This window comes from Hemitrygon akajei, chromosome 11 (genome assembly GCF_048418815.1).
Source record: "Hemitrygon akajei chromosome 11, sHemAka1.3, whole genome shotgun sequence".
In the NCBI taxonomy this organism is placed as follows: Eukaryota; Metazoa; Chordata; class Chondrichthyes; order Myliobatiformes; family Dasyatidae; genus Hemitrygon; species Hemitrygon akajei.
In genome coordinates this window covers 56,586,301-56,613,870 of record NC_133134.1, presented here as the reverse complement: position 1 = coordinate 56,613,870, position 27,570 = coordinate 56,586,301, and the positions used below count along the sequence as shown (strand labels likewise).

Genomic DNA, 27,570 nt, shown 5'->3' with positions numbered 1-27,570 from the left:
TAACATCAAGACTTAGCACAACCCTAGCAACTTGCAGCTTACTTCACTTAAGCTCAAGGCAGACAAATAGACTTGTTTATCCTTGATAGCTCCTTTGTCACCACTTACCACACTTCACTCGACCCAGTGGCAGAGAAACCAATAAAAATGCAAGGCAATTGCTCGATGTTTCTGCTCTTGATTCTGCAAAATAATTCTACAAATATTAATAGGTTTTTTTTCTGTGGGTTTCTATGCATGTAACCCAAATTATGATACCAAGTAATGGAGGAATGGCCTTGCCCGTTCTCCAGATTTATTGCTAGGCTGTATACTCGGAGTTTTATTTGGTTTCTGGCGACATTCTCTAAAACACTCTTTGCTTGAATGTTTGCAGCAAAGGTTGTGCAGCGCTGTTCTCTGTTACAATGCTTCTGTTGGCTGGATTTCAACATTGACTAGTGTGCACTGATAGCAGTGTCTGCAAATCACTTCTCAGTCATTTTCAAGGAGATGCCAATACACTGCATGACATCACATGTGTTAATAATTTACTTTAAGTTGATTTAAGTTATAAAATGTTCCTGTTTGAGTAGAATTTGACTTTTGCATGTGGCATGAAATTGTTCAGACTAATCTTGGCAGAGTGACAAAATCAGCATCAGGGGAGGCTTTGGCAGCCATGTTGTAGCGCAGTTTGAAGCTTTTCAGTCCAGCTAAGGGAGAAATTAGTTTTAATTCAACGTTGCCATCCAGAAGGAACAAGATCTAAAAGAACCAGCTGCATCTAGAATCACGTTTTCTTTAATCTACTGTCATTGCCCAGTATTAGCTTAACTCATGGGAATATTCTTTGAGTTTCTCTTTTACCTATTTGCAAAATGGCATCAGCTGGATCATATATCCTGCAGAACACAACTCATGGAAGGCAGGTTTTATTGAATACTCTACATGCTCTCTGTCAGAATAGACTGGTTTGTGATGTTGCTGCCAACTTTACCTTCTTGATATGTGTGGTTTGGTATTGTAATATTAAATTATCAGCAGTGCATCTTTTTGGTTAATGCTAAGGAATGGTGTTTTGCTGGTTAAACTTCATTAAATTAAATGGATTTGATAAGTTGATATTGAGTTAGCTGTCGGTGGTTTTAATGTTTAAAGTATACATTTTCCAACACCAGATGTCCATTGCCAAGTATTCATCAATTAGATACTTCATCAAAGATCCAGTGTAATATTCTGAAATTGTCCACACCTAAACACATTAACACATTTTAAATTTTGCTTAACAACCATGTAATTTAGACATTGAGTACTAGATAGTGGCAATACCTTTGCCATAAGGGAAAGGGAAAAGTAATGGGTTCAGAATTAAGAATGTAAAATGCTGGATTGATAGCAGTTTCTTGCATTGTACAAGCAGAGGTTCTAAAGGCGACACCTTGTATAGAGTAAAAGTTCTCATTCTACAAACATTTTTATTCAATTTTTTAATATGTGTGCAGTTTGCCATAGAATGAGAATTTTTTTTCATGGTTAATCCAAACTATTTGTATTGCACATGTTTTTTTGCTCCCACCCTGAAGGTGTAGTTTTGTATTCTTGCTTTCTTTCTCTCCTGAAATTATCAACTTGCTGAACTATAATTTTAACATGACTGGTCTAACGGAAGTCTAGGAATGAGCATAGGATGCAGACATCTGAACTGAACCAATTTCTCTTGGCACACAAACACTTTCTGATGCAGGTTATTCAGAGCAAAATTGGAAACTGTGACCCAACTAACCTTATTTTCTCTCTGATTTTTACTTCACTGATGTGAGAGGACAGATGTATTAACAACCATTTAGTATTAATCATACTGTGAGGTTGGTTGTTTATCTGGTGTTTAGGTTTGAACTACAGTACATTTTACACAAGCTGTATGGTCAGCATCTGGCGATCTTTCATTGAAATGTTCTGTTAATGTACACGCATGTACATTTTGTCAAATCTGTATTCATCAACCTCATTATTAGTACAAAGCATTCTTTTTGGGGGAAGTGAGCCAGCAATCCATCTGCAGGCTGAAATTTATGAGTGGTAATTATTGCCCTTGCTCTCCCCAGACACTAGTGGATTTTCATAAAAGCATATAGGGGTAGGCTAGTTTAGCAGCTGTGCACTGGTATTGTCTTGGGAAGTCCAAAATATAGACCAGGTGTAGACTTACAATTCCAAGTCCCTGTCATTTTATAATATAGAGTGATGATTTACATCATTCTGACTGAATTTCACTTCTTGTTGCCTTTTGTATGGAAAATGGATACCTCTTGTACATTGTACTTGATTTAATCAGTGTTCTTTTTTGCAGAATAACAGGTCAAATTTACGTTATCTGCTCATTTAATTATCTTCAAATGTTCCTCAATTAAGTTCAGGTTTTGCCAAATTTTGTTCTTAATTCATGTATTTGATACCAAAGATGGGTATGATGACTCCTACCTGACCACGCTGTTGCTCAAAACTGAATCATGATTGAGGTGTGCTGTGGTATGCCGAGGACACTACATTTTTAGCATTGTGTCAGATATGTTCTGAGCAGATCTATTAACAAGTAATCTAAAGAAGTATTTGATTTGCTTTGCCAGCAGTATACTTTTGTATTCACAACTGATTTTCACTTATTATTTTAATATCAATTATATGTAGCCTAGAGCAGGATTTATGTGTATGATTCTTTGGTTTAGCTGTCTACCATTTAGTATAATCTGCATTGATATATTGTTGGAGAGGGAGCATGGATATTGGTGCTAACTGTTTAATTGAGAAGTTATTGTTACAGGATTGAGCCATTCAGGAGTCAAAATATCCCTTTAACATTTTTGAGTTACAAACACATTTTTTTCAGCTGCAGTGGACGAGTCAGCATTTTCCCTTGAGGACATTTTTAGTAGGACTTCTCTACCTGTAAATGGGCACTATTGCAGAACATTGTTATTTCATTCACTCCATTCCGCATTTAGTTTTGTCAAACAGCAAATTAGAAATAGTTATTGGTATTTTCTCATTGTCTGAAATTTTTAAATCTATTTTGCGATACAGTATGAAATAAGCCCTTCAAGCCATGCTGTCCCAGCCAACCCTAACCCAATCACAGGGCAGTTTATAATGACCAATTAACTTATTAACCAAAACATCTTTGGACTGTGGGAGGAAACCAGAGCACCCAGGGAGAAAACATGCATTCCACAGGGAGAACATACAAACTCCTCACAGAGCTCCAAACTCTGGAATGCCTTGAGCAGTAATACTACCGTGGCATCCCAAACAGTTTAGTGAACACGGAAATACGTTGAAGGATTGAGCTCAGTGATAACTTGGATCATTATTGTGACTGAGTGAATAGATATAAATGAGATTGTTGTTTGTGTTTTACAGATTTAAACCACAGTGGTTTGGGATCGCATTATGAAAATTCTCACTGGGGACCTGTCTCTACCAACAGTGATTCTACTACAAATTGGGATAAAGTTATTGTAGACGGGTCTGACAAAGAAGCCTGGCCTTCAATCACTGGCAGTGACCCAGAGTTAGCTTCAGAATGCATGGACATTGACTCTGCTTCAAGCTCTGGGTCAGAGAAGAATCTCAGTACCATGGCTTCGGGGAGCACAGTTAGTGATGGCGATGGCAACAGAACCGGCAGTGGAAGTGGTTCTTCAAGTCAGTTTGTGGTTGGAAATGTCAGCAATAATGTAGGAAATGGTAGTATTAATGGGCCTTGGGGAGGATCTCGAGGCTCCATATCAAGCACATGTCAGGGTTCTGCAGAAAATGTGGATAGCAAACCAGAAAGCAGCCATGGTAAACTGAATGCTTGGGGCAGTATTGGTTCCACGTCCAGTGGTTCATTGAATCAGAATGGTTTGAATCCAAATACCAACCTAGGTGCCTGGCCTTTGTTGGAAAATGATGGAAATACTGTGCAAGGACCTGTGCCAGGTAGCAGTTCTGGCAGCAATGTTCAACGTAGCACTGTAGGTCAAATGCTGAATAATCAGAGTGTTAACATGGGACTATCAGCTCATGGTTCGTGGGGAGGGCTGCAGGAGAATTCTGATGCAGAAGTGAATGGTACAAGGAAGGTTTCATTCAGTGGACAACCTCAAAACCTTAACACTGAAATGAATGGACCAAATAACACTACTAACCCTTTGACCTCTAGCTTACCAAACTCTACTAGTTCAATGCAGACAAATGAACTGCCTAAACATACAGGGCCTGGGGCCTGGGGTGTACCCTTAGGAATGAGCACAGTAAATCCATCTCAGCTTCAGGCCTCTTCGGTGACAAATGGCACTTCGGTTTCTCAACTTGGCAATGGAGGAATCAGTGAGGGAATAAACAGTGGGACTTATGGTACGACTTGGGGTACACCTGGCACTAACTACTCTGGAGAAAAATGTCCAGGCCCTAGCTGTAATTTGGGGCAAGCTAGTGGTGACACTGTGAATGCAACTCTAGCACAATCTGCTATTAATGGTTCTGGAAATTCTTCTTACAAAAATAATGGTGGAAGCAATAGAGGAGGAGTCACATGGGAGTCTGGTGTGGTCAACTCCCATAATGTGAACTGGGGAGCAGGGAACAGTTTAGGCTCTGGAGGGACTCGAAAAGTCTGGGGAAACCCAGCACCAAATGCAAACACTGGCACTAAGATCTCAAATGGAGAATGGAACAAACTGCCTAACAATCAGCATTCCAGTAATGGTGTAAATGGAAGTGGTAATAGGAAGGGAACAAATGGATGGAAAAGTCTAGATGATGCTCTTTGTGGTCAGAATCAAAATTCTGCATCTCAGCCAAGTGAACAGAACAACGTATGGGTCAAAACTTCAACATCAGGTACTGCAGACAGTGAGGGGAGCACAGAAAGTACTGGAAGTCGTCATGATAGAATCACCGCAGGAACCAATGATGGCAATAACAGACGTGGTGAAAAGAGAAAACCTGACCAACCAGGAATGGTTCAAAGTATTCTGAGTAGAACAGACTTGGATCCCCGTGTCCTTTCCAATACAGGTTGGGGGCAGACTCCAATTAAACAGAACACTGCCTGGGACATTGAACCTTCAGCAAAGAGTGAGAGAAAAACTGACAATGGGACAGAAGCCTGGGGATGTTGTGTTTCCCAGACTTCAAACTCAGGGGGATGGGGGGATGGGCCTGGCCCAAACAGTAATGATACCTCTTCAGTATCCGGGTGGGGGGATCCAAAGCCTTCTACAGTCTCTTGCAACCCTAGCTGGGGAGACACCAAAGGCTCAAGCGGCCAAGGGGGTTGGGAGGATAATACTGCTGCTACAGGAACAGTAAAGAGCAATCAAACATGGGGAAGTAACAAAGAAGAAAAGCTAGCTGCGTGGAATGATGCACAAAAGGTCAAACAGGGATGGTCTGATGGACAGAAATCAAACCAGAGTTGGGGACTGTCTGCAACTGATGGGTGGGGAGAGAATTCAAAGAGTGGCCAGTGGGGGGAATTACAAAAGACCGGTGCAGGCAGTTGGGATAATGACAGTGAAAGATCTGCGCCTGGTTGGAATGAACCTGGGAGACCAGGTACAAGCCGAGGCACATGGACAAGTGGAAACAATTCAGATTCCAGTAATAGTACAGGCTGGGGGGAATGTGCCAAGGCTGCTCAGTCCCCTCAGGGCTGGGGGGAACCTATCAAGGCTGCTCAGTCCCCCCAGGGATGGGGGGACACATCCAAGCCTGCACAATCTCCCCAGGGTTGGTGTGAGCCTGTCAAGCCCACACAGTCACCCCAGGGCTGGGGGGAGCCCTCTAAGCCTGCTCAGTCCCCGCAAGACTGGAGGGAACCCATCAAGTCAAGTAACTCTGCAGACTGGCACAAACCACAGGATGGTAACAGTCCTTGGGCCAATAAACCTTCTGGCCAGGGATGGCTTAATGGCCCAATGCCAGCACCATCGAAAGAGGAGGAGCCCACAGGCTGGGAGGAACCTTCTCCAGAATCTATTCGTCGCAAAATGGAAATTGATGATGGTACCGCTGCTTGGGGAGATCCAAGCAAGTACAACTACAAGAGTGTGAACATGTGGAACAAAAATACACAGAGCAGCAACAATGGCTCAGAGCAGTCGGCACAAATCATGTCTTCGCCAACGACACCACAGCCCCCGCCACAGCTACCGCAGCAAATGCCACCACCAAGTGCCATTCAAAACAAGGAGAATAATAGCTCCGGTAAGTTATTCATCCTGACTTGAAGCTTCATAAATCGAAGAAATAAGAAGGTGAAACTTGACATTCTGCTAGTATTATTTTTGTACTGTGTATTCTAAAAAGTAATTTGATTAGAAGCTATGTGCTGATTGCATACATGTGTTTTTGCATGTTTTTTACAATTATGCTATTTGTGTTCAGAAGTGACTGTTATGCACTTCCAAAATTGTTGGATTTTTTTCCAATTCAACATTTCTGATGAAGACCAAGTCTTTAAAGATCTATGGACAACAGTGTGATTTTTAAGTTTTTGGTGTTTTTTCCCGCAATAAATTTGTGTCTTAGGAGTGGATATTAATAACTCTAACAATATTAGATGTCTCAGAAACCTTTTTAATTAATTCTAATTGTAAACCTATAATATGTGCAAATGTGACTAAATGCAGTAGATGTGAAGAGATTTATTGACGCTAAATTCAGGCATGTTTTATTACTTCACACAGGCTAATCTAGTTCATCATTTGCCTCTGTTGTGTAAATGATGACATTTTATCTCCCTCTTAACTCTTGGAGAAGTTATCTGTGGCATTGGGCTGCATTGTGGTTTTGGAGGAAGCATTGATTCATTTAATTTTCTGAAACTCTTTCCTTAATCTGTCTCATTTTGAGAATCTAGAATTCAATGGGATTCTTAAACATGTTGCTGAGCTTGGCTGAATAGCAGCTGCAGACTTGTAACATATTTGCAACATGTGCAAATGAAGTTTTGAACATTTGGTTTCATTGAATGATTAGAAAAAGTATTTGAATTTAAGGAACTGTTTGAAAGTATATTTTGACCTTGGAAGGGTTACAACAAAGATTCATCACAATGGTACTGTTACTGAAATGGTTAACTAAGGATAGATTGGATGCACTTACCTTTATAGTCAAATTTAGATCGTGGATCAAAATTCAAATCTAAGATTTTAACATGTTAGAAAATTAGTTGGAAAGATTGCTCTGGATTTTCACTACCTTGAATATCAGATCCAAAGTGACATCAAAAGGCATGAAATGTAATTTAAACACTTCTTCCTTCCACCCTACACTTCCTACCCATAAAGAATCCCCTCCCAAACCCCACAAGAAAATTGCTGTGGATGTTGGAACATGGAACCTTCCAAATTGAGCCTGGTACATTTTTGTTTTGTAAGGGGATCCAGCGAGCGAGAAATGTATGGATGTGGAACTGTGATGCACAACTGCCATGATCTTGAAATGGGGTCCAAGCTGCTGATTGCTACTCCTATTGTTGAAATGTCTAGGAGCCATGGAAATGAATGTGAAGCTAAGTGAGGTGCAATTTGGTTCTTTCCCCTCCTCAGCTGCTCAATGGATCAGCAACATACTTTGGAAAATTGTTCTATTCATTCTCATTTACGAAAGAAAATATAGTTAATTGAACCTGCATAGTTATATAATCAGGCCTAATCAGGCTTTAGCTCTGTACTTTACCATATCTACAGGATTTTCAGTAAATTCTGACTCTCACATCACTGTTAGCAGCTTCTTGCTTGATCTGATATTTGGAAATCGGATGAGCTGCATTAGAAGTGGGAGTGCAGGTGTTCTAAAACCTTACATTGCACATATTAAATACCATTGGAAGATTACTGAAGCATGGCTGGCTGAAGAGCAAGGATTATCCCTGAATTTCTTATGGTGTCAAAAAAAGCCTCTAGTCCAAAGGTATCATTTGAGGATTGAAGAAAGGAATATCTGAACATCTCAAACAGCAGCACTGAAGATTTAGTGATCAAGAAGACCTAGAAGGACCAGAGCGTATTCTGTGATCATTCTTGAGCTAGTTGATGACAAACCACAGTTTGGTCTCTTTGTCTAGGTTGAAGAGAAGACAGACACCTTGGCTTCCTGCTGATGATCAGTATTCATTATTTACAAGAAAAAAGAGCTACAATTTAGAACCTAACCTATTTTTCATTAGTCATATTTGGAGAGTCTAACTTACGATGAGTGGAGGAGTATCAGAAGGACTGAAGTAGTGTTACTGTATTTTTAAATCTACACTGTTATATGTTTGTGAAGGACTCAGTACATTTGATATTAATGAAATGCGCAGGTTATAATTTATTTGAGAAATATTTTCATGTGTGCCTTGTATTCAGGCTACACAAATACCTCATACTGCATGAAGTGGTAAATCCTCCATTTTTTTGCACCAAATTGGCAGAGTGACTTGTGTTAACAGAGATGTTAACTGGGCAGTTTATTGTTTTGTGTTTTTGTTTTCCTTTTATTAAAAAAGGCTGGGGAGAATCTTGCACCGTTCAGACAAAGCCAGACTCCTCTTGGGGAGAACCACCTGCTCTAACTGTGACGGTAGACAATGGAACGGCGGCCTGGGGGCAACCTGTGGATACAGGGGCCAGCTGGAGAGAACCGGTTAATGACAGTGCTGGTACCTCTGGCTGGGGTAACACCCCAGCTGCCCCACCACCTCCAAATAGACCTGGTAAAATTTCCTAAGTTTAAAAGTTGTGTTGTTTAATAATGGGCTGTAATATTTTGTGCAGTTGGGCTTTAGAAAAAAGGGCTCTATCCTTAATTAATTTTATTACACAAGTTGTTTGATATTTGTTAAGTTCAAGTATACAGCTTGTGGTTCTTTTAACACCTTTTTTTCTGCCATTTGCATGGATTCCATTTTAACACATAGATATGTTTACTAACATACAGCATTGAGGTGTATGTATGGTTTTATTGGTTGTTTTCACTACAGTTCCTTGATTAATCCTTCCCACCTATTAACATTGTGCTAGAACAGTACAGCGCAGGAACAAGCACTTTAGCCCACGATTCACTCTATATCATATTTAGTATGTAATCCAGCTAATTCAGTTAACTGAAATAGTTATGAATATTTATTAAAGGTTCTATATGGAATTCAAATAAAAATAATCTTAACAGTTACAAACTTTTCTATACAGGGTAAGGAACTTTTACATGCAATGAGGCAGAAACTCTATATTTTTAAAAAATGCAAAATGCTTGAAACACTCGGCAGTTCAGACAACGTCAGTGGAAGGCGAAAGTTGATGTTTTAGGTTGAAAAGCTATCTTCAGAACTGGGTAAAACACTGAAAGGTTTTTGACCTGAAACATTAACTTTGTTTTTCTTTCTACAAATGCTGTTCAACTTACTAGGTTTTCCAGCTTTATGTGTTCATTTCATACTAACAGTATCTGTACTTTTTTAAATTTTCATTGTCCTCAATTGACAAGGCAAAATTTCTAATGGGTAAAACCATAAAAGATCACTGGAATTTATGAAAGGATTTTCTGTTAAATAGACTTAGCTTATACCTTAAGAAACACAAATTACAAAACAGTACAGTACAGTACTGGATGACACCAATTTATATTAAACGTCTTCTTCCTATGTATCCCCCTAGTGTTGTTCATGAATTTGTATTGGTAGTCACTTCATAAGGCCCTACCACTATCAAATATTGTGCAACTCTTAAGAATGCAGAGTACCTCTATCTCCCAAGAGAAATATCATCTTCACCTTTTCAGCTTTTATCTTCCTGTTTCATTTTACAGTTATGAAAATAAATTTTGCTAAAAATGTACAGAAATTTAAAAGTTACAGGGACGTATTTCGTCGGATACCATCATACTGTAGATGGTTGCCTATCTGTTTTGTGAATTAAACCAATTTGTTTTTCATCCTGTTTGTAATTAACAATTATATACACTCTAAAAAAAATTTCAGTAAATATTACCTCACTGTCCTGTGCCAAGTCTATCACTCTCAAACTCTCTATTACTTGCTCAAAATATGGAAGAGAATTCTCACAGTGGTTGACTTTGAAAGACAGTGGGAGAGAATTGCAAACTGCACTTTAAAAGCTGTTGCCACTTAAAGTTTGCATACAGTGATCTGTTCTTTACAGGTCCCAAACCTATGCAAGATGGCTGGGGTGATGAGGAAACATTGGTGCCAGGACCTCGTCACTCTAGCTGGGAGGAGGAAGAAGGGGACTCAGTGATGTGGAACAGCAACACCTCACAAGAAAGCAACTCCTCTTCAAATTGGGCATCCAAAAAAGTGGCTTTAAAGGTAAAACTTCAGGCAGTCCTGTTGCTCATTTGTAGACATTAAAGATGTTGTTTGTGCATAATCGTGGCAGTTTTCAAGCCCCACCTTCTAGTTTTACTCTCATCCCTCCATTCTCACTAACCTTTACAGAAACAATGATACTTATAATAACTAGAAAAGACAGTGTATTGCTGTAAATAGTGCCTCACAGTGATTGAATCAATTCAAGTCATGTTTTAGATGTTGCTTTGTCCGAGCTTTTTTTTTTGCTTCTGGCTCCTCTCTGCTGCAAGTCAAGTCACTTTTATTGTCATTTCAACCATAACTGCTGGTACAGTACATAGTAAAAATGAGACAATGTTTTTCAGGACCATGGTGTTACATGACACAGTACAAAAACTAGACTGAACTACACAAAAAAAAACACAGAAAGCTACACTAGACTACAGACCTACACAGGACTACATAAAGTACATAAAAACAGTGCAGGCATTGCAATAAATAATAAACAGGACAATAGGGCAAGGTGTCAGTCCAGGCTTCAAGTATTAAGGAGTTGCAATTGTACCTTTTTAAATGTTGGAGCATTTCTGTGCCACCTGAGTACCCAGCCGCCCCTCAAACACCCCCTGAAGTGCACAAAGGATAGGTGAGCACAATAGGAAGAAAAGTAATATCTTCCACATCTCATTTACTCTTGGTAGTACTTGTCTGTGGTGAATAACACCTGAATAATTTTTCCCTTATGAAGGACTTTGACTTTGAAAGTTTAGATTTTGTTTTATTTGTGGTTAGTGTTGCATGTGATTAAACTTTAAATGTCTTCTAGGGCATGGTGAAAGGAGGAAACAAGCAAGATGATATATGGATGAATCAATTAATGAAGCAATTCTCTAACATTGGATTTCCTGTAAGTGAAGTTTGATAGTTGTGCGTTTCCTCCTGCCCCCACTCCTTTCAAGTTCAGTTTATTGTCATTCAGCTGTACACATTAATACTGCCAAACAAAAAATGTTCCTCTAGACCAAGGTGCATAACACATAAAGTAGTATTTCCACAAATAAATGAACAAATAATTAGGTGCATATATGATACAAGTTATAAAGTAAACAGCATAAGGCTACTGATGCTTCTGACGTGATGAGACCGTACAATGAGATTCATACAGTATGTGGTGGCAGGGGAACTCAGGAGTCTAATGCTTGGGGGCGGGGGGGTGCTGTTTTCCATCCCATTAATTCATGTCCTAATGTTACAGTATCTGGTATGGGGTCAAAGAGATTGTTGGAAAGAGGGGAGGGATCATTGGCAATGTTGGGGGCCCTGCGTACACATTGCTCCTGATGAATATCTCTAGTAGGTGGAAGACAGACCTGAACTATGGTTTGAACCTTTCAGCAAGACCAGTATTGGCCAGATAGTTTCCAATATATTATTTTTACCCTTAAAGAGAGAGTGGTTGTAAGGAATTTGAATTAGGCCAATGCCCATTCTTTTCTGGGATCATGACCTTGTCCATCTCAGAAAAGTGGATCAAAATGCTGGGTTATGATGGATTTTAGACTCTCATCTCCATTCAGAGTGCTTTGTGAAAAAGGTAAGATTGAAGAGCCTGCTGGCACCTGCTTACTGGTGCAAAATTGAGTGTTAATTATCATTGTTGCTTTCTGCGCTCCATTTTCTCCAGCTTTTTCGTTGAGCTGTGCCCATTACCTGGGATTCATGAATACTACACCGCTTTAAATGTATTAGAATGAGATGGTTGAATGTTCTTCAGTAACCCAGTGCATTTGTATTAATGCTGTGAATGAGGTGTTTTAGTGCTCTTTAACAATGCCATGCTCATCAGATCCCACCGGCACCAACTTTGCTGTCATAAGTATCCACTCAGCTTCCATTCAGCTTCTTGACATAATAGAGTTGAAAGTAACTTACTCTTAGAACTCTGCCAGATCCTGAGAGCAGAACATTACTGATCCAAGGATGAAATGTTCTCCTCCTGATGCCAATACCAATATTTCCAATAAATTCTGAATACTTAAGGTGATTTCTGCATGTTACAGAGGGAATCTACTGAAGATACAAAGAGCAATAAGATGGACATACCTGTTGGTAAGTTGTTACAGCATTAAACTGAAGTTTGTACCATAGATCCGTATAGCTCAGAAACAGGTCCATTGTCCACTGCCTCCAGGCAGCCATGGAGCACTCGTCTATACTATTGCCATTTACCATTACTTCCTCCATAGCCTCTATGCCTTGGTGTTATGTCGAGATACTTTTTAAATGTTCTGAGAGTACCTAGCTTGATCACTTTCTCTATCAGATTGCAACCACCCTCACGTGGAAAACAGAATTTCCCCAAATCCTTTCTCACCCTCTTCTTCCTCAAACTTATGCATCCTGGTTATAGATGTTTACAAAAAGATTTCTCACTATTCTCCCTATCTGTGTGCTTCATAGTTTTGTATATCACTATCAGGTTCCCCCTCAGCCTCCTCCTGTCCAAGGGAAACAAGCCTAGCCTATCCAGTCTTTTTTCATAACTGAAAAATTTCATACCGGCTATTTGCTGGTCAACCCCTTTGAACTTCCTCAGTGTAATAGAATTACTTCCTTCCTATTATTACATATTGCATGAAGCAAGAACTACAACGGAGTAGTATGAGTAAACGTTTTTACTAAGTCACATTAGTAACAATATACACTATGCAACTTACAGTGTGGGAGCTACAAACCAGTCGCATGGTGACAAAAACACGTGCACTCGAAAGCCTATACAGAATAGGCCCAGTTGATGCACCCCGCGATTGGCTGCATGCACACTCACCACATTCTCACAATTATCTGATAAGCTAAACTATAATATGGCAACCAGAACTGTACACAGTTCTCTTGCTGCAGCCTAACCAACGTTTTATAAAATCGTACCATAACCTTCATTTTGTTCGATTTAAATTCCAAATAATGAAGGCCAGCATCCTTCTATATCATCTTAACTACTTAATTCTTCCTTCATCACCTTATCTGCTGTATGCCTTATTCACCACCTCAATCAGAAGATGTATTTTTCAAATCTGTATTTATTCTTTATTTCCTAATGTCAAGCAGTCATGGCCAAATCTACATCACCTTGCTGCTTCTTCCTCCTCTCTAGGTATGTTAAGAGATAAGAGAATGGAGATGGATAAGCACGGAATGAATATTGGAGAATATAGTGGCATTTTAGGGAAAGGACATACTTCTCGTCCTCAGATTTCCAAAGAGTCTTCCATGGAACGCAATCCTTATTATGATAAGGTTAGTATTTTCTCTTTGGCCATGTGATAGAGACAGGTGAATTGGTGAGTGTATTTTTTTTTAAATCCATCACTTTTGAAAGTGGTTGGTACAAGTGAGAGATGAGAAACTGAATTGATTCTGACCTTTGACCACCAAGATTGTCTGGGTTCCAGACTGGACAAAACCCCAGTGTCAATTAGAAGCTTTTGGAAAATTGTGAACCAGAGTTAAATACCAACTCTTTAAGATGTGCACTTATTCATATAAAGGTTTGAATCACTGGGAGTCGAAAGTAGATTTTGTAGGTGAGCAGTATTGTTAATGTTTTCTGAGGATTAATATCATTAGCTGCTAACCAGATTTTTTTCATTATGGTTTCAGCTGTCTTTGTTTTATGTAGTAAGCAGCCTTTGTAATGCAATTTGTTTGTATGTTATTGAGACCCATTTGTCAGTAGCCATCCTTTTAAATCTGTCTTTGCATCTCAAATCGATACTAATCCTTCGTCTTTTCTCTTGTTTCTGCCATGTCCTACCTTACTGCTGCTGATCGGCTTTCCATGTTTGCCTTTCCAACCCTACTTCCCCTTGCCCAGTTGTCTCTGTCTTTGTCCAATCAAGATGGCATTATAGCAGAAGAGCCCCAAAACCTAACGTACATCTCTGCACCAACCATGAAGCTTCCCCCTTCAAACTGTGCACTACCTAATCAGGCTCTTGGCTCAGTGGGTCTGGGCATGCAAAACTTGAATTCTGTTAGACAGGTGAGTCAGTTCACAACCTTCCATGTGCAGGAAGTGAACTTTTGCACTACTCATATTTGCTTTATTGTTTCTTACGTCCCTTTCCATCATATAGCACTTATTTTCCCCACTTAAAAAAAGGGAACTCCATGGATAGGGATGTTGCTTAAGCTTGCAGGTCCTAGTAAACTCAGCTCTGTTTTGCAATTTCCTGATTGACCAAATGGAGATTATAAGACTGTAAGAACTAATGCACAAATAGAATATTATAGCACAAGGGGCATTGGTATGACCCATTTTGAGTTAGAATCATGATGCTCAGAGATTTAACAAATAGGCTTACCACTAATTCATTCCCAATGCACACCAACTCTCTAGTCAGTTTTCTTCACTGCATCACAGAACATAGTACAGCACAAGAACAGGCCCTTTAGCCAACAATGCTGTGCCAGTTTAATTACATTTAGTCAAATACCTGACTTAAATGGATCCCTTCTTCATAGTTAATATTGGTATCCTTCCATTTCATGCAGTCATGTGCCTATCTAAGAACCTCTGGAACACCTTTATCATATTTGCCTCCATTATCACCCCAGACAAAATCTTTCAATCACCCACCACTCTGTATTTTAAAAAAAATGCACTGCACATTTCCTATGAGCTACAACTTAACTGCATGCCCTCTGCTTTTAGACATTTCAACCCTGGGAAAAAGATATTGGCTACCTATCAGATTTCTGCTCAGCTTAACCAGTCCAGTAAAAACAACCTAAGTTTATATAAACTCCTTTTTTGCAAATACCCTTTAATAGGACTATAAGATGAAGGAGCAGAATTAGGCCATTTGGCCCATCGATTGCTCCACCACTCCAACATGATTGACTTATTACCCTTCTCACCCCCTATTCTCTGCCTTCTCCCTGTAATCTTTGACAACCTTACTAATCAAGAACTTATCAACCTCCTCTTTAAATATACCCACTGACCTTGCCCTCACAAAGTCCGAAGATTCTCCATCCTCTGGCTAAAGAAATTCTCCCTTGTTCTAAAGGGACATCCTATTCTGAGGCTGTGTCATCTTGAACTGGACTCCACCACCAAAGGAAACGTCCTCCATGCTATCTAGGACTTATAATAGTCAATAGGTTTCAGTGAGATCCCCCCATGTTCTTCTAAACTCCAGCGAGAACAGCCCCCCAGAACTATCAAATCCTCCTCATACATTAATCTTGTCATTCCCATGATCATTCTCGTGAGCCTCCAATGGACCTCTCCAACACCAGTACATCCTTTCTTAGATAAGGGGCCCAAAACTGCTCAGAATACTCATAAGTGTGGTCTGACCAATGCCTTACAAAGCCTCAGCATTACTTCCTAATGTAATCCTAATCCGGCAACATCCTCATAAACCCCTTCTGCATCCACTCCAAAACCTCAACATCCTTCCTATAATGAGGCACCAGAAATGAAAGCAATACCCTCTATGTGGCTTAATTAAAGCTTTATAAAGCTTCCTGACTCTTGAACTCAAATCTTTGATTAATAAAGGTAAGCATGCCAGCATACCTCCTTTACTACCCCAATCAACCCATGTAGAGCCAGTTTCAGAGATCTGTGGACTTGGAAATCAAGATCCCTCTGCATATCAATACTGTTAAGGGTCTTTCCATTAACAGTGTATTAAACTGTTTCATTTGTTCTTCCAAAGCAGAACACTTCACATTTGACCAAGTTAAGCTCCATCTGCCATTTCTCTGCTCATATCTGCAACTGATCAATATCCTGCTGTATCTTTTGCCAATCTTGTATGCTACAACATCACCAATCTTTGTATCATATGAACTTACTAACACATCCATCTACATGGTCATCCAGATAGAGGTCCCAGTACAAATCCCTATGGAACACCACTCGTCACAGACCTCTTGTCAGAATAATTCCCATCGATCATTACCCTCTGTCTTGAATGGGCAAGCCAATTGTGAATCCAAATCAACACTTCATTGTGGATCCCTTGCATCCTAATCTTGTGGATGAGCTTCTCATGAGGGACCTTGTTTTAACGCCTTAGTAAAATCCATGTAGACAACGTCTACAGTTCTACCTTCATCATCTCCTCAAAGAAGTCAGTCAGTTTAGTCGACTTTCCCTTCAAAGTCATGCTGAATATCCCTAATTAAGGTCTTTCAAATGTTCATGTATCCTATTCCTAAGAATCCTTTCCAGTAATTTCCCCACATAGCGTTCTATTAGTTTCCCGATTATCCCTATTTCCCTTCTTGAATAATGGAGCAACATTATAATACTTGCCAGTCCTCTGAAACCTTGCCTTTGGCTGGAGTGACATGCAGATATTGGACAAGACCTTGGCAACCTTACCTGTTGTCTCTTTCATATACCTGGGATATATCCCATCAGGCCCTCTGGACTTGCCCACCATAATGTTCTTTAACACGATCTCTTTATTTATCTCAAATGCCTGAGCAAATTAGCATGCTTTAGACTGATCTCCCTAACCTTCACATCCTTCTCCTTGGTAATTATTGATGCAAAGTACTCATTTAGGACCTCAGCATATTGTCCAAGCACATGATCCCTCCTTTATCCCTGAGTAATCCCACCTGCTCCATAATTATCCTCTTGTTCTTGATGTATGTGTAGAATGATTTGGTGTTTTCTTTAATCCTGCTTTCAAAGGACTTCATGGCCTCTCCTGGCTTTCCTAATTCTCTTTTCTTGTCTCTTTATAATCCTCAAAGGCAGTATTTTATTTTAGCTTCCTAAATCCTACACATATTTCCTTTTTGTTCTTGACTAAATTCATCCCTGTTGACGTCCAAGATTCCTTTATCTTGGCATCTTCTTATGAGAATATATCTGTCCTGAACTCTGTGCAGTTGGACTTTAAGCATCCTCCACGTGTCAGATATGGGCTTCCCAAAAACAGCTACTCACAATCACCCGCTGCCAGTCACGGCACTGGACAGACTCCGAACCCTGACTCCAGTACCACCAACATGAGTTCCTACGGCCATGGACACCCCCTCAGAGACTCCGGCCTTGAACCTCCAGTCGGACCTCCTCTTGCTGCCATCTCCCCCCACTAGCACGCTGGATCCCAGCCGTGACCTCCGAGCTGGACCTCCACACGCTGCCGTCTCCCTTTCCCCCACCACCATGCTGCCATCTGATCTTTCCGAGCCTGAGGATCAATCACCGGTTCCTGGGCCCTCGGGGGCTTCAGCTTCCTCTCACCCCACCCCTTCTCTGCTGACTCCACCAGCCTCCCACCCCCCTCGGACCAGAGCTATCAACCCTGCCGGGTCTTCACCATCCCCTCCGACCTTCCTCTCTCTTCGGCTGAGCACTCTGTCCTTAGTAAGGGCCTCACCGTTGTCCCCCTTCGCCCTCACTTCAGTGAGTTCCGCGTGCGCCAGGACGTGGAGCTCTTCTTCTGCCGGCTCCGTCTTCAAGCCCACTTCTTCAGTAGGGACTCTCCCACCCCTGATGACCCGTTCTCCCGTCTCCAACCCTCTTCCTCTTAATGGACTCCCCGCCCTGGATCTGTTTATCTCTAATTGCCGTTGGGACATTAACCGTCTCGACTTCACCACCCCTTGCTCCAATTCCAACCTTACCCCCTCTAAATGCTCTGCTCTCCATTCCCTCCGCAACAATCCCAACCTTACCATCAAACCCGCTGATAAGGGGAGTACTGTTGTCGTCTGGCGCGCCAACCTGTACATAGCGGAGGCACGATAACAACTCGCTGACACCTCCTCTTATCTACCCCTGGTCCATGACCCCACTAGGGAGCACCAGTCCATTGTCTCCCAAACCATTTCTGATCTCATCAGCTCGGGAGATCTCCCATCTACAGCCACCAAACTTATAGTTCCCACACCCCGCACTTCCTATTTCTACCTCCTACCTAAGAATCACAAACCTGCCTGTCCAGGCAGACCCATTGTCTCTGCTTGCTCCTGCCCCACTGAACTCATTTCTGCCTATCTCGACTCTGTTTTATCTCCCCTTGTTCAATCCCTTCCCACCTATGTCCGTGATACTTCCCATGCTTTACATCTCTTCAAAGATTTCAAGTTCCCTGGCCCCCACCGCCTTATTTTCACCATGGACGTCCAGTCCCTATAAACCTCTATCCCCCACCAGTAAGGTCTCCAAGCTCTCCATTTCTTCCTGGATTCCAGACCCAGCCAGTCACTCTCTACCAGCACTCTTCTCCGCCTTGCGGAATTAGTCCTCACCCATAATAATTTCTCCCTTGGCTCCTCCCACTTCCTCCAAACTAAAGGTGTAGCCATGGGCACCCACATGGGTCCTAGCTATGCCTGCCTTTTTGTCAGCCATGTGGAGTAATCTATGTTCCAAGCCTACACCGGTATCTGTCCTCCTGTTTTCTTACGTTATATTGACGACTGCATCGGCGCTGCTTCCTGCACACATGCTGAGCTCGTCGACTTCATTAACTTCGTCTCCAACTTTCACCCCGCCCTCAAATACACCTGGTCTATTTCCGACACCTCCCTCCCCTTTCTAGATCTTTCTGTTTTCTATCTCTGGAGACAGCCTATCCACCGATGTCTACTACAAACCTACAGACTATCACAGCTACCTAGACTATTCCTCTTCCCACCCTGTCTCCTGCAAAAATACTATCCCTTTCTCTCAATTCCTCCGCCTCTGCCGCATCTGCTCTCAGGATGAGGCCTTTCATTGTAGGACAAAGGAGATGTCTTCCTTTTTTAAAGAAAGGGGCTTCACTTCGTCCACTATCAACTCTGCCCTCCATCGCATCTCCCATATTTCACGCACCTCTGTCCTCACCCCATCCCCCCCGCCAGCCCACCAGGGATAGAGTCCCCCGGTCCTCACCTATCACCCTACCAGCCTACAGATCCAACGTATAATCCTCCGTAACTTCCGCCACCTCCTACGGATCCCGCCACTAGACACATCTTCCCCTCCCCCCCACTCTCGGCTTTCCGCAGGGATCGCTCCCTACACAACTCCCTTGTCCAATCATCCCCCCCCATCCCTCCCGACCGACCTCCCTCCAGGCACGTATCCCTGAAAACGGAAGAAGTGCTACACCTGCCCCCACACTTCTTCCCTCACTACCATCCCAGGCCCCAGACAGTCCTTTCAGGTGAGGCACCACTTCACCTGCGAGTCAACTGGGGTGATATACTGTATCCGGTGCTCCCGATGTGGCCATTTATACTTTGGGGAGACCCGCCGCAGACTGGGAGACCGTTTCGCCGAACACCGGCACTCAGTCCTCCAGCAGTGTGATGCACCATCAATAACTCTCGGAGATGTGAGTCGAAATAGGCTTTTATTAGCTGGAAGGAAGCACCGTCAGTAGCAAGAGATCACCACACAACATCCTGGAGACTGAGGGAGGAGCAGTGCCTCCAATGGCCTTTATACAGGGGTCTGTGGGAGGAGCCACAGGAGCAGTCAGCAGGTGTCCAGACAGGTATATGTAGTTCACCACACAGTGGTGGGATCTCCCTGTGGCCACACCCTTCAATTCCACAGACCACTCCCACTCTGCTATGTCTGTCCATGGCTGCCTCTACCGTCAAGATGAGGCCACACGCAGGTTGATGGAGCAATACTTTATCTCCCGTCTAGGTAGCCTCCTACCTGCCGGCATGAACGTTCAACTCACAGACCTCTGTTGATACCCCTGCCTCTCCCCCCCCCCCCCCCCCCCCCCCCCCTTATCCCATCCCTATCTATAATTTTAGTCTGGTTTTCTTTCTCTCTCTTTTCCCCCCTGACTATAATTTCCCCCCAGCGCTACCTTTCTTTCTCTTTTATTTCCCATAATTCTCCACCTTCTCCCTAGCCCATTTCCCTTCAGCCTATCACTTCCCAGCTCTCTACTTTATCCCTCCCCCCAGTTCTTATCCCCCCTCGACCATTCCATGTTACTTCACTCCTGATTAAGGGTTTCGGCCCGAAACGTCGTCACTACCTCCTCCCATAGATGCTGTCTGGCCTGCTGAGTTCTGCCAGCATTTTGTGTTTTTATTTATTTCCAGCATCTGCAGATTCATTTGTGTGTCCTTTGTACTCACAATCACTTCTCCCTAGTTCCTGTTCTCCCACCAGAAAGGCAAGCACCTGGCCAGATGCTTTATCCATGCCTGGTTCAGCATGGCCCCTCTTGTTTGACCTAATAAATTCCATTCCTCTAAATCTTTAGCACTAAGGAGATCTCGGTCTATATTATGGAAGTTACAGTCATCCGCTCCAACAACCGTTTTTACATCTTTCCCTAATCTGTCTGCCTACCTGTTCTCAATGGCCTGGTGGCTGCTATGTGGCATGTAGTATTATCCCAACAGTGTGATAACATCTTTCATATTTTTGGGGTCTACCCATGTAGACTCAGTGGATGTGGCCACCATTATGTTCCCTTTGGGTGCAGCTGTGATATTCTCCCCGATTAATAACACAACTCATGGCCTCCACCCCTTAACTCCTTCTCTTATCTTTTCTAAAATATCAAAAGCCTGGAACATTAAGCATCTAGTCCTTTCCCTCCTTCAGGCAAGTTTGTTATAGCCACACCGTCATAGTTCCATCTACTGATCCATGCTCTGAAGTTCATCACTCTCATCCATAATACTCTTAGCATTAACATACACATTCTTCAACCCATCTGTCTCATTGTGTTTGTTCTTCCTGGTCATGACATCTGCCTTCCTCTCAATTCTTCCACTTTCTGGCCTGGTGCTTTTGTTCCTATCCCCCTGTCAAACTAGTTTAAGCCTACCAGCTCTCCGAGGCAGGATATTGGTTCCCTTCCCACCTTCCTATTAAGGTGCAATCTGGCCCTCTGTCAAGTCACCTATGTCCTTGAAGAGTTTCCAGTGATCCAAATCCCTGAAACCCTGTTCCCTCTTCACCAGTTCATTCATCTGTTCTATATTTCTGTTCTTGCTGTGATTAGCACATGACACTAGTAGTAATCCAGAGATTACTATCTTTGAGATTCTGCTTTTCGGTCCCTTTCCTAACTCCCTTCGCTCACTGTGCAGGACCTCTTTCCCCTTTTCACCTATGCCATTGGTGCCAAGGTATGCAGTGACTTCTGGCTGCTTACCCCCCCACCCCCAAGTGTTCTGTAGCCATTCTGAGACATCCTTGACCCTAGCACTTGAGAGGGAACACACCATTGAACCTCCAACAAGCTTCACTTTGTAGTATAGCTAATCTGTAGGACAGAGGAGTGTGTTATCCAGAACCTAGTCAATCTCACACAATAATTTGCAGTATGCAGGCAATGGCTCCATATGTTCAGGTTTTGAATCTAAGCTCCTAATCATTGTTGGAGGAACTCACATGGTCAGGAAGCATCTGTGGAGGGAAATGGACAGTCAACATTTTGGATTGAGACCCTTAATCTGGACTGAAGGAACATCTGTACATTCCTGTTATGTCTGCTATCTGAAAGAACAGCATTCTTAACACCTCTACTGTCTCTTTCTGTGTATCGTTTAACATTTATTATTCAAAGTATCCAATTAAAAAAGGGTCTCAGATTTACTATACTGTGGCTGGCTAGTATCTGTTTCCCAGGGCATGAATAGCAAACACCAGAGGGCATATGTACAAAGTTAAGGGAGGGAAGTTTAAGGGAGACATCAGGGTTAAGTTTTTTACACCGAGGGTTACGGGTGTCTGGAATGACTTGCTTACCAATGACTTGATGGTAGTGGAGGCTAAAACATTAGGGGTATTTAAGAGCCTCTTGGACAGCAGATAGAAGAAAGAAAAATAGAGGGTTACGGGGTGGTGTTGGTTTAGTAGGTTTTTTTAAAGGAATATATGGGTCAGCACAACATTGAGGGCTGAAGGGCCTGTACTGTGCTGCAGTATTCTAGTGTCTAGTAGTATAGATCATTTAAGGATGTTTTTTGCAGCTTGTGCTATATGTTATTAAACAGTGCAGATCCTAATTAGTGTTTTCCATAGAATATTTCACAAACTGATGACCACCTGGTTGAGTGCACCTCTATCTGAGGTGATAAGCAATCCTTGTATATTGAAAGGGAAATAATCTGACCTGTCTAGCAGGATGAGTGGCTTTCATTTTTTTTGTAGTCATGATGGAGTAGTTTTTTCTTGTTATAAATTTTACCTTTTACCCCATGCATTTGGTCCCTCTCTTACAAAATCATATTTTGTTTGATGGGAATTTAATGAATTTTACATTAGTAATCATTACAGAAACAGAAGAAATTGGTGGATATTTGAAAAAGCAGTCGCAAGTAGAAACTTAAAGAAGGGGTGCTGACAGTAGGGAAACACAAATTAGGAATGAAACCATGCAGGGAATAGCTAAAGTGCATCGGAAGTGTTAGTACAACCCACTGATGTCCATCATTCAATGTATTGTTATCTCTTGTCTCTTCCAATCTGGTTGTCTAGGAGCCTTTGTCCTGTTAAGGTAGGGGTGTTTGCAAAATTGTGATCTATACTTTGATGCCGCTTATGCTCTTGATTTCAGAATGGCAATCCTAACATATTTGGCGGCAGCAATGCAGCAGCACAAGCCAGGGGCATGCAACAGCCTCCAGCACAACCTCTTAACTCATCTCAGCCTAATCTTCGCGCTCAAGTGCCTCCTTCATTATTATCCCCTCAGGTATGTAAAGATTCGTGTATTCTCTCCTGTTTTCATTCTTTAACCTTTTGTTCTGTGAGTTAATCAGAACCAAATTTTTGTCTGTGCCAACTTCTGGCAAGCAAATGTCCTTAATTGTTTATGATCCTTGTTACAATGAAGATGGATTGTTTTATGTTGTAAGGTGTTTTAAATTAAGAAAGAAGAGTGGTTTTGTAAAGGAGGGGACATGTTTAAGTAACTGAGGAATATGCTAACTCATTTATTTATATTAGCTAATTAAATAATTTTAATGAAATGTTAATGCTGAACTTTATTAATTCAAGCTTCTCAAACTAATTAGAATCAGAGTCAGGTTTATTATTGCCAGCATATGACGTGAAATTTGTTAACTTAGCAGCAGCAGTCCAATACACTACATAATCAAGAGAAAGAATAAATAAATAAATAAATAAATAAATAAGACGAAAATAATAAATAAACAAGTAAATTAATTACAGTATACGTATATTGAATAGATTTTAAAAGTGCAAAAAACAGAAATACTGTATATTTTTAAAAAGCAAGGTAGTGTCCAAAGCTTCAGCGTCCATTTAGGAATCGGGTGGCAGAGGGGAAGAAGCTGTTCCTGAATCACTGAGTGTGTGCCTTCAGGCTTCTGTACCTCCTACCTGATGGTAACAGTGAGAAAAGAGCATGCCCTGGATGTTGGTGGCCCTTAATAATCGACGCTGCCTTTCTGAGACACTGTTCCTTGAAGGTGTCCTGGATACTTTGTAAAACCCTCTGCAGCTTCTTTTGGTTCTGTTTAGCACACCTACAAGCTTGATGGGTATAGGGAAAGGTGCAAATGAGGAATTGTGGGTTTCAAATTGGCATTTAAAATCTATTGAGCTCTGAACCTTGGATGTTCCAATTGTCTTTAAGTATTGTGAGCTTTCAAATAGCTCTTCTATAAGCCACTAAAATAGAAAGGCTAGATCCAAACAAAATAAATCCTTGCAATGCTTTTATTTTAAAGCATTTTAAAGCATTTCTCTTCTCTTCTAAAAGGTTCCAGCATCATTACTGAAGTATGCAACAGCCAATGGGAGCCTAAATACTGCACTATTGAACTTTGGCCCCCAGCAGATGGCCATGCTGAACCAGCTCTCCCAGTTGAACCAGCTGTCTCAACTTTCACAGATCTCCCAGTTACAGGTAGGTACCAATTTATTTGCTTTGAGTACATATGTTTTTATAGAAACTGTGGATAGGTAAACTAACAATCCAGCCCTAAATTAATCTAATCCTAGATTAACACATTATTTTTATTTCCTGAAGATTTTAGGTTCAATGCTCGATCTGTGTTGAGTTAGCTTAATCTCATTTAAATTGGTAGTTGGGAAGCTGCAGTGTGTCTGTGTCCTGATTGGTTCAACCTCATCACTTTCAGTGATCACTGTTGGACACTTTTCCTCATGGTATCAGGTGTTAGTCAGAGTAACCTCACTGCAGTATCATCTGCATTGCCTTCTGAAAGTGGTAAGGCAGCTGTCCGTGCAGCAAGATTTAAGGACAAAGTAAAATGCAAGTGCCTTATGTGTCCTGTATATACCTGAAACACTCAGTGGAATGTATTGTCAATGGATAAAAAGCTACCTAAGCTGATTTCACATCCTTAGTGCAGAGTTGTATCTAATTTGAATATTCTGTATATTTCTACAGAAAATAACTGTGTCCTACCAGACCTTCTTATATTTCTGCTTCCATTCCCTAAAGAAAATATCAGGATAATAAAATGCAGTTAGAAAAAAAATGTCCAATGGTGTACCTTTATTCAATCTACCTTAAAAAAGTTGATACACAGAAGCTGATACATGTCAGGCAGGTGTGATTTTTTTTTCCTTTTACATCCCATCCACCGTAGAAAGTACTGTTTAGACCAGCTATTGCTTCACCCTTGATACGCTGAGATTCTTCGTGGCAGTCATCATGGAAAGCACATGAAGAAAAGATGATGTTACTTAAAGCCTAATGCAACTGTCTGTGCAGAGTTGTCCTTGAAATATTTTCTTCAAAGTAGATACCAAAGTAAGGACTTTGGATGATAACTACTTGGCCTTAGACACACAAGGAAGACCTTAGTTATGGCACCAAATACTCCTCATACCAAACACCATTCCAGCTTCAATTTCAGCATAGATCTTCCTCTTGCTCCATTCTGGTACTCCAGCATTCCAGTGTAATACTGCCTAAATATCTTCTAGTAGATCAAAATATTTTGGCTTCCTCTGTTTGTTAGTTGAAAGTAATTTACATTTTTGACATTCATTCTCAATATTAGCGACTGCTACAGCAACAGAAGGCACAGAACCAGAGGAACATGTCTGGACCCATGCGTCAGTCTCAAGAGCAGGTAACATCATTATGAACCTTGAAGGTGTCTATATTTTGGTGAAATGGGCTAATAAATGGCCTATTTATTCTAATCAAATTAAATGTGAGAGGATGTATTTTGGGAGTGCCATTGAGTTTAGGACATACACCATGAATGGTCTGGTCTTTGGGAGTACTGAGTAGCAGAAGGACTTTGGTGTAGGAGTCCAAATGTCCTTGAAGGAAACAGAACATGTAAGTAATGCACATAGATGTTGTCCTTCATTGTTCAAGGCACTGAGTTCAAGAACTGGGAGATTATGCTCCAACTTCATAAAAACTTTAGTTAATCCTCAGCAGGAGTACTGCCTGCAATTCTGTTCAACACATTATGAGAAGGATATAATAGTGCTAGGTAGGCGATTCACCAGGATGTTTCCTGGAATGGAGTGTTTCAGGTGTGAGAGGCTTACAAAGGCAAGATCTATTTTCACTGGAGAGAGGGAGTTGAAATGTGATTGAGGTGTATAAAATGACGGGTATGGATAGGCTAGACTGCAGAAAACTATTTCACAAGTTAGAGGTAGATAAATCTAGAGAATGTGGATTTAGCGCAAGCAGGAAAAGATTTAGAGGGTATGTAAGGGGCTCTTTTACCACCCAGAGATTGATGAGTATCTGAATACCTGACAGAGTGATGGAAGCAGGCCATCTGACAGCATTTAAGAACCAGTAAAATGCACATTTAAATCACCTAGGTAAAGAAAATTGAGCCAAATGATGGAAGGTGGGATCAATATGGATGGGTGCCCTCTGCTCAGTGTGGACATGGTGGTTCAAATGGCTTGTTTCCATCCTCTATGACTGTACAATCGACATATAACTTCCACTAAAGCAGCTGTTCATCAAGATAACCTATTCAAACCTACATTTTGTGACTTGATGTTTGAATTCTGGGTGTGGGAAAGATTAATTACCTGCACTGCCCTTATTTTGATGGGATGGGTGGATTGATCATCTTTTGGAGGAATGATAGCTGGATTACTTCCATTGGAAGAGAGATGTGTCTCCTGATCCTGTGCTATTGTGAGTATGGAACGAGAACAAAGTTGGTGCCCAAAAATTATTGCTGTAAGACATAATGGATACTATTGATGTGCATAGTGGCATGAGGAATCTTAACTACATTGTCTAGAGAAATCTTTTCAGTGGCATTTAATGACCCAGGCTTAAATTAACCATCTACCATTAGCACTCAAATCACCATCATTTTAGTTAAAAAGAGGTGAGATTTAGTTTTGACAGCATTAAAAATTTCTTTTGAACCAGAAATGACAAATGATCATTGTGTGGATTTGAGGATCTTAACATATGTATTACCTGTTTTTAATATGAGAGGGGGATAATAGAGATTCCCATTAAATGTTAACTTAGCTTTGAAATGTACTGACGACATTAAATGTGTTTTCTTCCCTGTATGTTCAGGCTGCTCGTGTACTCAACATGCAACAGATGCTGCAACACCCCCGTCAACTGGATACAAGCCTTCTGAAGCAACAGTCTTCATCACAGCAGCAGCCAATGCATCAGCCCTCCATGAAGCCCTTCCCGGAGAATCTCATGCCCCCTACCCCTCACGAGCTGCAGACAAAAGAGCCACCTTCGCTCAACTCATACAGCAGCTACCCTTTAGGTGGGTTTCGTCAACCCAATCACAGGCGGTCTGATTCCATGGTGCCTGAAACTGCTAAACTTGCCCATGTGCCTTTAAACTGTTCTGTTCCCAAAATGTTTCTACCTGATAACAATCTTAACCACAGCCTCCTCAACTCCCCACTTAGTAATGCAAATAGCCACATGCCAAGCTCACCCATCCACCAGCATGCAGGGAGGAAGCTTACTACTCAAGAAAGATCTATGCCAAGAGGTGAATAATTATTTGTGTAACCTATAGTCTCCACATGTACCCAGAGAGAAACTGATGGTGTTCTGTCAAGTTTGGGCAGGTGTTTCCCTTTAACTGGCAACTTTGAGTCCTGCCTAATGGTCTTGGCCTGAAATGTCAACTGTACTTTTTTCCATAGATGCTGCCTGGCCTGCTGGGTTTTCCAGCATTTTGTGTGTTGCTTGGATTTCCAGCATGTGCAGATTTTCTTGTTTGATCTTTGAAGTTTTGTATACTTTCCTCCATAGGCAAGCTTTGGAAAT

At 41.5% G+C, this 27,570-nt stretch overlaps 1 protein-coding gene across 11 annotated transcripts in view; it reads left to right on the top strand.

Annotated features, from left to right (window-relative positions):
* LOC140735644 (trinucleotide repeat-containing gene 6A protein-like) overlaps positions 1 to 27,570 on the top strand; it is a 166,642-nt gene that overhangs the window by 118,591 nt on the left and 20,481 nt on the right. For 4 of the 11 annotated variants that reach the window (XM_073060938.1, XM_073060932.1, XM_073060931.1 and 1 more), the window contains 11 exons: positions 3,400 to 6,234; positions 8,522 to 8,728; positions 10,173 to 10,339; positions 11,148 to 11,228; positions 12,382 to 12,430; positions 13,476 to 13,618; positions 14,196 to 14,363; positions 22,888 to 23,025; positions 24,058 to 24,204; positions 25,331 to 25,402; positions 26,848 to 27,055. In XM_073060938.1, coding sequence (XP_072917039.1) covers positions 3,400 to 6,234; positions 8,522 to 8,728; positions 10,173 to 10,339; positions 11,148 to 11,228; positions 12,382 to 12,430; positions 13,476 to 13,618; positions 14,196 to 14,363; positions 22,888 to 23,025; positions 24,058 to 24,204; positions 25,331 to 25,402; positions 26,848 to 27,055 — 4,215 coding nt within the window. Of the gene's footprint in view, positions 1 to 3,399; positions 6,235 to 8,521; positions 8,729 to 10,172; positions 10,340 to 11,147; positions 11,229 to 12,381; positions 12,431 to 13,475; positions 13,619 to 14,195; positions 14,364 to 22,887; positions 23,026 to 24,057; positions 24,205 to 25,330; positions 25,403 to 26,847; positions 27,290 to 27,570 lie in introns of all 11 variants that reach the window. The other 7 variants (XM_073060939.1, XM_073060935.1, XM_073060934.1 and 4 more) reach the window with 4 other exon arrangements.